Source organism: Chiloscyllium plagiosum, chromosome 11 (assembly GCF_004010195.1).
Source record: "Chiloscyllium plagiosum isolate BGI_BamShark_2017 chromosome 11, ASM401019v2, whole genome shotgun sequence".
NCBI classification, from domain to species: Eukaryota; Metazoa; Chordata; class Chondrichthyes; order Orectolobiformes; family Hemiscylliidae; genus Chiloscyllium; species Chiloscyllium plagiosum.
In genome coordinates, this window is record NC_057720.1 from 64,513,254 (window position 1) to 64,523,830 (window position 10,577).

General features: G+C 40.9%; 1 protein-coding gene across 4 annotated transcripts in view; it reads left to right on the forward strand.

The window, feature by feature from the left end:
• The window catches only part of niban1a (niban apoptosis regulator 1a), a 133,352-nt gene that overhangs the window by 59,583 nt on the left and 63,192 nt on the right, over nt 1-10,577 (forward strand). For all 4 annotated transcript variants that reach the window (XM_043699559.1, XM_043699560.1, XM_043699561.1 and 1 more), the window contains exons 3-4: nt 1,637-1,768; nt 4,500-4,614. In XM_043699559.1, coding sequence (XP_043555494.1) covers nt 1,637-1,768; nt 4,500-4,614 — 247 coding nt within the window. The remainder of the gene's footprint in view (nt 1-1,636; nt 1,769-4,499; nt 4,615-10,577) is intronic.

Genomic DNA, 10,577 nt, shown 5'->3' on the forward strand with positions numbered 1-10,577 from the left:
TTCTGTCAAAGAATAACAAAGTAATATAACTTTGGTATATAATCACTACAATTTGATTACTCTGAACTACCTTGTTTTCAGTTAACAATATCCAAATACCATGCATATCAATGTGTTCAAGCCCTAATCTTCAGACCTGACATACCCTGCACTGACATATCAGTGTGTTATTATGACAGTGCTGAACTACACAAGATGTCCTCTTTAAGCCCATGTTTTAATTTCCCAATGAACACAAAAGATACATAGAAAGAATAGTTGGTGAATTATCCCAGTTTTCTGGTGACCATTTATTCTTCAAGCAATTTTTTAAAGACAGAGTAACTGATTATTTATCCCTTTTCTATTCGCTAGTCCTTGCTGTAGGTAGTTCTACATTACAATTACGACTGCACTGAAAATAATTGATTGGCTATGAACGTTGCCAAATACAAAATTAAGTTGTTCTTTTTTACCTGATTGGAATCAGTCTAAGTTTCTGCTGGGAAAAAAAGTAGTGATCAAGCTGATTCCTCTTTGAAGTTGGAAGTGCACGTGAGTAATTGGATGATTGAATAAGTTGAGGCTGTGTTTAAAAACATTTCTCCCCGTTAAGCATAGGCTGGGCAAATGGCACGAGTGAAAATCCACTAAACTTTCAGATTTTTATTTCAGACAACAAATGCAGAAGGTTTTACTTTCCAAGGCTACAAATGTTTCTGTTTGCTTTGTGTAATGCTGGTGTAAATGTATTGGTGAAGACTTCCTCCTTGGGTATTTCTAATGAAATTTTTAGAACATGTTCGTGGTTTCATTAGAAGTACTGAAGTGGAAGTCTTCACAACCACACTTCAATCACCTTTTGTATGTTGAAACTGAAGGATGTATTGCAAGATTCAAACTTTATAAAAATAAGTGGATGTTTGAGTTATGTTCCATTTGGAATTATTCCTAGAGGATAATAATATTGCTTCCAGAATAGTGCAATAACTGGCAACAGAAAACAATTCTGCCACAGGCATAAACTTCTGTGATTTTGATTTTGCTTTGTTAAGGACTCCTGTGTAAGTTGTGCCTTTTTATATGTTTTGTTACGGTTTGTCCTATTTTGCATCTGCCAGGTCTAAGGTAAAGTAAGATATACACCGTCTCCTTTCAACATGCTGTCAATACAACACCCATAGCTGTTAACCAAGATCTGTTGGACAGTTCCTTGACTTGATTCACTGCTCTCCACATTTCCCACTAAACAGTCTAAGACTCCACATGTTCCTTGCTACAAGGCCCCTTTCAGTTTGGGAACTGTCACCCTCATTGTGACTGGGTCAAAATCCTGGAACTCTCTTTTCCTAGCAATACAGTGGGTGCACTCCCATCACATGGACTGCAGCAAGTCAAGAAGGTGGCTCACCACCATCTTTTCAAGGACAATTAGGGACAGGCAATCAATTCTCGCCTAGCCAGTATTACCTAAATCCTTGGGGAAAAAAAACAAGATTTGATTTGGTGTCCATCCTCCCAGTAATAGTGCCCTAAACGTCAGCACCATTGTACTGTCCTACCTTCTCTCAGTTTATGTTCAAATGTTCAAACAATTTGCTATGCAGTGGTAATTTGTTTTGGAATGATGCTTCAAAGCTTATATTCCACCTTATAGGATCCAAAGGGAACTGAGAAAGTGGTGTATCAACAGGAGGTGATACAGTATGTAGAAGAATTCAAGAAATGGAAGGAACGATATATTGTTGTAAAGAATGACAATACCATGGAGTGCTATGAAAACAAGGAGGTAAGGAATTCTTTGCTGCTGCTTGGTAGTTTGCCATTCACACAACAGCAAATCGAACAAAACTGAACCAGTGCAGTAATATTGTGCCGAAACACAAAATGAGTGCACAGCTGATGACATTTGCCGGTCTGCAGGCTTTCTGTAACACCTCACTGTGTTAGATCTTAATCTTTGTTCTTTGAATTGGTTTAAATTGGATTTCCACAACTAGTTTCCTTTCTTGGATGCATGAGCAAAATTATGTACTTGTAGTAAGTGTTGGGTGATCTCAAACTTTGTGGCTATTCAAGTAAAATTCTGCATGGTGGTGAAACTGTGCACAGGGTGATTTCAGGGTCGTACATTTTATCTTATTGACACCATTATTTTGGTGAAGTTTGACAGCCACAAAACCCATTGTAGTTAAATGCACTTTATTTTAAACATATAACATGAATACAATATTGTTTGCAGATAATAGATATTGAATAGAAGTAATGACTCGATTTGGCAAAAAAAATCTTTTTACTTAAAACACTGTTTGCAATCATTTTTAGAATACAATTTCAATATATGTAAAATATATGAAAATATCAATTAAACCCTCCAGGAAATCTGACTGAATTAATTCACAACACAGGCTCATATGTAAGTTTCTATAAAGAAACTGTCATCTGGTACTTTGTGGTAGTTTACCTTATTAAGAAATAGAAGGCAATATGGTGATGTGATTAACATGACAGTATAGCACTGCCAATTGCACCGCCTTTGCATAGATTTGTTTCAATAGTCTTAACACATCATAAAGTTTGTGCAGCAAACCATTCTCTGCTGTATGAGCTTAATACAACAGCCCAGGAATTTCAAAATAGATGCTTTATTTATTCCTCTATGGATTCAAGTGTTCAAACTGACAGCTCTTTCAAATTTATATCCCAGTAATGTTTTCAAAAAATGGAGATGGCAGCAATGGATGCCACAGCCTCAAAGAGATACTCTAAACGTAACTATTAAATTGGGGGGGCGGATGGCCAGCAGGTGTAAATTCTGCAGGCCACCTCCCAGCATTGTGTGTTCTGAACCTAAATTACAACAGTGCGGCAAAAGCATTTAGGGTTGCAAGGAAGTGATTGGGATGTTATGCAAAGGACACAGTGTTAAGATAGATGGCTCAGATTTTGCAGCAAAAATCACAGTGCGGCCATCAATAATCATTGTAGGTAAAGAGGAAACTGTGATGCAGCTTTCAGCATCTACATATATGCAGTGAAATATGGAAAACAAGAAGTTGCTGTGTGAGTTGCCTTGCCTGTTTTGGAAACATCAGTATTGGGTGTTGCAGTGAGTATGTTTTGATACTTTTTAATTACATACCCACTGCAAGTATCAGGAAAAAGTATGGCTATTCTACTTCAAAATAAGTAAATACTTACTATTATAAGTCTTCTGTCCTGACAACCATCTTGGTCGACCTATCACCCTCACCTTAACCTCCTTCCACCTATCGCATTTCCAACTCCCCTCCCCCAAGTCCCTCCTCCCTACCTTTTATCTTCGCCTGCTGGGCATACTTTCCTCATTCCTGAAGAAGGGCTCATGCCCGAAACGTCGATTCTCCTGCTCCTTGGATGCTGCCTGACCTGCTGCGCTTTTCCAGCAACACATTTTCAGCTCTGATCTCCAGCATCTGCAGTCCTCACTTTCTTCTCGAAGATATGAAAATAACCCTTATCCCAACTGTGTGCCTATTAGTTAGGTAAAAACAATGACTGCAGGTGGTGGAAACCAGATTCTGGATTAGTGGTGCTGGAAGAGCACAGCAGGTCAGGCAGCATCCGAGGAGCAGTAAAATCGACGTTTCGGGCAAAAGCCCTTCATCAGGAATAAACCTATTAGTTAGCCAATCGTCTATTCATGCCAAGAGACTATTCTCAATACTGTTGGCTCTCATCTTATTGAGTAGCCTTACGTGCCTTTTATTGAAAGTCTTTGGAAATCAAATTTATTATATCCGTTGGTACCCCTTTTATCTATCCAGATTGTTTCCAATTCGAAGAAGTCAGGTGTCTTATCCCTTTCCATGAAGCCACACTGGCTCTATTTGATTATATCACGTAATTCTAAGTACTCTATTACATCCTTTATAACAGATATGATATTTTAAGTATTAAATCAAATATAATTTCTATAATATAGTCAAACACTCTTTTTTTCCAACGACAGATGTTAAGATAACTGGTCCATAGTTAACTGCTTTTTTATCTCGTTCCCATTTTTGAATAGGGGTATAACATTGGCAATTTTCCAAACCTCTGGGACTTTCTGAGATTTGAAAGATGCGTGCAAGATAACTATCAGTGCATGACTATACCAACCTTGCCTGCTGACTGTGGTTCTGGAACAGTTCCGAGACCTGCAGCATAATGCCAGCTTGGTGACTGAAACTCCCTACAAAACTAGTGTTACAGGCCTGAATGTGAAAGTGGGCTGGCACTCATGTCTTCTGTTGGCACCCAGCCTGAAAGTTCATACTGACCTAATCTCCAAATTTTCTTTTGCTGGGTCATTTATTTTAATAAATATTTAAGGACAGTTCTGACAATAATTGGGTTTTCTCTCACTGCAGTAGCTTTCAAAATATCTTGCTGTGGAAAATAGAAAGGATTTGTCAATGTAAATGTTTGCCTCAATACAAATTTTCAAAAAAAATTGTGTTGCCATGGACACTGACTGCTTTTTATACCTGTTTTAGGTCTATCAGAAAGGAGGTGAACCAAAGAGTAAACTTCTTCCAACTGGTTTCAGAGTGCTTACATCAATGATTGAATATGCCTTATTGGTGGACAAGTATTTCCCTGATCCAAATGGTGAGTATCTTGGAACTGTCAATGTTTTAATGCAACAAAAACAGAAGTTGCTGAAAAAAGCTCAGCAGGTCTGGCAGCATCTGTAAAGAGAAATCAAAGTTAACATTTCGGGTCCGGTGATCATTCCTCTGAACATCAGCTCTGAAAAAGGGACGGTGGCTCAGTGGTTAGCACTGTAGCCTCACAGCACCAGGGTCCCAGGTTCGATTCCAGCCTCGGGCGACTGTCTGTGTGGAGTTTGCATGTTCTCCCTGTGTCTGCGTGGGTTTGCTCCAGTTCCCTCCCACAGTCACAAAGATGTTCAGGTTAGGTGAATTAGCCATGCTAAATTGCCCGTACTGTTAGGTGCATTAGTCAGAGGTAAATGTAGGGGAATGGGTTGAGGTGGGTTGCTCTTCGGAAGGTCGGTGTGGACTTGTTGGACCAAAGGGCCTGTTTCCACACTGTAGGGAATCTAATCTCTAATCTAATCTCTAATCTAATCTTCACAGATGCTGCCAGACCTGTGGTTCTTTCCGTTTTTATTTAAGATTTTAATGCATTTTGATTTCCATAACTGTTTCGGCGTAGATCAGTCCAAAGAGTTTTATATTCATTCATGGAATGTGAGCATTTATTGCTCATCCCTTCGGAAGGTGGTGTTGAGTTGTCTTCTTGAACTGCTGTAATTCATTTTGTGTAGGTATACCCATAATGCCATTATGGAGACAGTTCCAAGCTCTTGACCCAGTGACGTTGAAGGAATGATGATGTATCTGAGTCAGAATAGTGAGTGGGTTAGAGAAGTTCTTGGAGGTGGTGATGTTAAAATGTATTATTGCACTTGTCCTAAATAGTAGTGGTTGAAGGTTTAGGAGATGCTGTCTAAGCAGCCTTGGTGAATTTCTGCATTGCAGCTTATAGATGATATATACTGATGATTGGCACCACATCCACAAACATTCACTCTTTCCACCACGGATGCTCAGTATCAAGTGGGCCATTTCATTCTGAATGGTGCCAAACTTGTGTTGTTGGAGCTGCACTCATCCCGCCATGTAGGGAGTATTCCATCGCACTTCTGACTTGTGCCTTGTAGCTGGTGAGCAGGGTTTGGGGAGTCAGGGGTTAAGTTACTCACTGCAAGTTTCCTAGCCTCTGTTCTGCTCTTGTAGCCATTATATTTATATGACTGGTTCAGTTCAGTTTCTTGTCAGTGATAACCCTCAGGATGTTGATTGTGCTAGTATTCAGTGATGATAATGCTATTGAACGTCAAGGAGTGATAATTAGATTCCATTTTATTGGAGATAGTCATTGACTGGCCATTCAGTATCAATGGCATTGAACACTGTGCAGTCATCAGTGAACATCCTCACTTTTGATCTTATGGTAGGCAGAAGATCATTAAAGCAGTTGATGATGGTGGTCCTAGAACACTACCCTTATGAATTCCTTACAGATTTGCCCTAGAGCTGAAATGACTGAACTCCAAAAACCATAAACACCTTCCTGTGCTCAGTCTGATTGCAATCAGTGAAGAGATTTCCCTCTGATTCCAGTTTTGTTGGGACTCCTTGATGCCACACTTGGTTGAATGCAACCTTAATGTCAAGAGCTGTCACTCTTACCTCACCTCTGGAATTCAGCTCTTTTATCCATGTTTGAACCAAGGCTATAATGAGGTCAGGAGCGGAGTGACACTGGCAGAACCCAAACTGGATGTCACTGATCAGGTTATTGCTGAGTACTGTTGATGATACCTTCCATCACTTTACTAATGACTCAGGGTAGACCAATGGGACAGTAATCGCCTGGGTTGGATTTGTTCTGCTATTTATGTGTCGAACATATAGAGTCTTAGAGATGTACAGCATGGAAACAGACCCTTCGGTCCAACCTGTCAATGTCTGGGCTATTTTCCTCATTGTCAGGTTGATATCAGTGTTGTAACTATACTAGCACAGCTTGCCTAGGAGAGCAGCACGTTCTGGAGCACACGTCTTCAGTACTATTGCTGGAATGTTGTCAGGGCCCATAACCTTTGGGGTATCCACTGTCTCCAACTGTTTCTTGACATCATATGGAGTGAATCATAAAATCAGAATCCCTACAGTGGGGCCATTGGGTAGCTACTGGACTTGACATTTTAAAATTCTCAAATCTGTATGAGGAAAGAATGAACTGAGACCAATCAGCCAGTTTTGATCGGAAGGCTGGAGACAAGATGTTGAATGTTTTCACTCAAAAGTACAGTTAGATAGTACCAATAAGTTGGAGAATTATTTTTCATAGGATGCAGGACCATTTCAAAAAGCAGAGGAAAGGGACCCTCCTAATTCTGGCAAAAATGCACAGCCTGGTATGGGGCCAAAATGTTGGCTCTCCCCGCTCCCACAAACACCAACTCTTTCTTCCTGTGGTAGACATACACAACATGTGAGTATTGCAGCCCAGCATAGAACATGTGGTTTGTGGTTTGTCTACTTGTTGAGCTGAAGATGAAGGTGAATACTACCATTGGCTGGTTATACTGAAAAGACAAGTTCCCTAGTATCTGGGACTTGAACATATTATTGCCTTGAGAGGTAACTTTTGTTTGTCCAAAGCATTCAGAAATTATTTTTTTAAACTTGTGTTTCAAACTAAATTGAGTTTATGCAATTTTAAAATCCGATAAAGGACAAAAAAAATTCAGTGATGTATGTCGGACTCCCAAACTTGAATTGAAGAAACGCTGGCTTTCCTGCTGAGATTTCTCTCTCTGGGAATGTGTGAGAGGTGGAGGGAGACCTGCTTTAATTTACAGATCCATTCACTAATCTCTGATCTGAAAAGTCAGAGGTCTAGATTGTAGTTTTCAGCGTACACAAGGAGAGAAATGGACATAACTGAAAAAGTCACGATGATCTGCTCAGAAAATAAAAGGCTTGAGAAACCACAACAATTTTACTGTAATCCATCGGCAGAACAAAGAACAACTTAACACTTCTCAAACGTTGTAGTAGTCAGCTCACTAAATTTGAGCAGGTCAGCATGGCTTATTATCTTCTCTTTGTGCTATCTTGAATGACAGTTCAGTTTTTCTCAATTTGTATTTGAATCTTAAGGTTCTGTGTTCTTGATTTCAGCACAAGAAATCAACACTTATATTTCAGTGGAGTATTGAGGGAGTACTGTCGTCTTAGAGATAAAATCAGCTAAATATCAATTCTGGAGAGTTTCATGAAGTGTTTCTTTCTGTGAGACCTAACATGCTTTCTTATACATTTTTACACTGCTCACCTCATTACATAGGCATGATTTGGAGGTGCTGGTGTTGGACTAGGGTGGACAAAGTTAAAAGTCAGACAAAACTAGGTTACAACAGGTTTATTTGGAACTACTTGCTTTCAGAGTGCTGTTCCCTCATTCTAAAAGATGAAAGACTTAACACCAACCTAGGTTTGTTCAATATATCGTTTTAATTGCTTGACACTGTGATCATTTGCTATAAATTCTGTGTCTGATGATCTTGCCCCATTAGTTACCTGTTGAAGGAACAGTGCTCTGAAAGCTAGTACTTCCAAATAAACCTGCTGGACTGTAGTGTGGTGTTGTGTGATTTTAAATTTTGTATGTACCACACCTCTGTGGCACCCTGCCCACTATATTGTGCTCTCCAGTGACCGATGTATTTGCCACTGCTGGACCTTCCAGGATTTCCCCCAGCAGATGCCATATTTAAAGCCCAGCTGTGCCCATGTTAATCACTGCAACCAGGATCTGCCCGTATCCATTGTACATTGGCACTCCAATTGGCTGACAGGGACCTGGAGCTACTGGTGGATGGCCTGGTGGAGAAGAGAGCAGTGCTCCTTCCTCAAGACCGGCAGAGCAGGCTGTAGCACCAGACCCTGCCAGCCTGCTGTGAAGTTGTCAGTTAGGTCAGTATGATATCCATGGACTGGAGGAACACCCAGTGGGTGCAGGAAGTTGTTAATGACCTTCTGTGTGCAAGTGTAAGTGCTACCATCTTCTCCCTCTCCATTACACTCACTTTCTATGCTACTACACCCACTTCTCTCCAGCTCAGATACCGACTCCTTGGTAGATACTTTAGCTAGATTGCAATTGGGGACGCATTCTGGTGGGCACTTTCAGTGACTGGTGTAAAAGGACACCGCAGTCTCATTGCGTCTCCTCCCTTTCCTAATTTATTGCCATTCAAATAATCTGCCTTCCTGTTTTTGCTACCAAGGTTTTCTGTGTAAGCTGCTGGCACATGCTGTAGCCACAACACTGGAGCACAATGTCATACAAGAATATGTCCATTCCCATGACTGATCACAGCTGACAACTGTGACAAGCTGCCTGCTTTTGTGCTTGCGTGAAAAGGCAATGCAAAACAGAAACGTGAGCCTGTAAGTTTTGAATGAAGCAGCAAAATGCAAAAAGGTGTGCTGAGCATTCAAGTAGGCACAAAGTGAGTGAGCATTAAGGAAACAAGCTAAGAGCCCTGCGATGCATCCTGCTCCCATCCATGAGATAAATGCATGTCTGTATGTGCAAAGTGGCCTGGCAGTAGCGTTTCAATGTAAAGGCTTGGTGCAGTATTAAAGTGCTGAGCTCCATTCTGAATCAGATGTGTCATGATGATGTGGTAAAGTTGGTGTTTGTCCAATGCCAGCCTCCATGGATGAGGATTGCAGGCGGTCACTGCCCATGCAACATGCTGGGAAATGTTGAGGCTGCTGGCCAAGGTGGAGGCCCAGAGGACTACACCGCACAAGGTAGCTGCTCTGACTTCCATCGTGGTATTTATCACTGTCTAATATCTCTCATCCATATGGGAGGATAGCAAACTGCACATAAATGAGACCAAAACAGTTGATAATGAGATGTCAGTCATGCAAATAGTCCTCATGCTGATCACTACAAGATTCTCATCTCATTATTAAAATCTTGGGAGAAAATCCAGCTTTTTTTTTCTTGCCATCAAGAATTTCACTTTTTCTGATCTTGCCATATTTTCCCAACTGACTCACTATTGCCCGTATCATTCGGGGGCTGGGATAATTCTGTCCAATATCAGTCAGGTGTGATGTTGAACTAGGCAAGTGGATGTAAAGAATCCAATGGCATAATTTCAAAGAAGAGCCATCTATGATCCTGTGGCACTATGGAGACTTTCACAGAGGCAAATATTCAATCAACATTACAGAAACGGATTATCTTCTGTTGTGGTTCTGTTCACCGAGCTGGGAATTTGTGTTGCAGACGTTTCGTCCCCTGTTTATGTGACATCCTCAGGGCTTGGGAGCCTCCTCTGAAGCGCTTCTATGATCTTTCCTCCGGCATTTGTAGTGGTTTGAATTCTGGTGAGTTGTTGTCTGAGAGTGGCTGTTGGTTTGTGTGCTATTATGAGTCCTGGTTGTCGCAGTAGTCTGGCTGTCAGTTCGGAAATGCTCTTGATGTAGACATTCTTGGACATCATCAGAAATATACACATAGACAAGGAAGAAGCCATGGTCTCATTTGATGTAACACTGTTCACCTCTATCGACAAAACCCTAGCCAGAGAAACAATAGCCAACCTGCTGCACATACAGAACAGACAACAGGACGTTGAACCTATCAACAAAGGCTGCATACTCAAACTACTGGACCTGTGCCTCACAACACACTTCACATTCAACAATCAAACATGTGAACAAATCAACGGCACACCCATGGGCTCACCCATCTCTGGACTCCTAGCAGAAGTGGTAATGCAAAGATTAGAACAAACAGTCTTACCGCAAATTCAGCCCAAACTCTGGGTCAGATATGTAGATGATACCTTTTGTAATCATTAAAAACACAGAAATAGAGAACACACACCAGATCATCAATGCCACACTCACAGGAATCAGATTCACTAGAGAGGAAGAAAAGGACAACCAACTCCCATTCCTAGACGTGATGGTACAGAGAATTCACCACAAAGGTATCACCACAAAGGT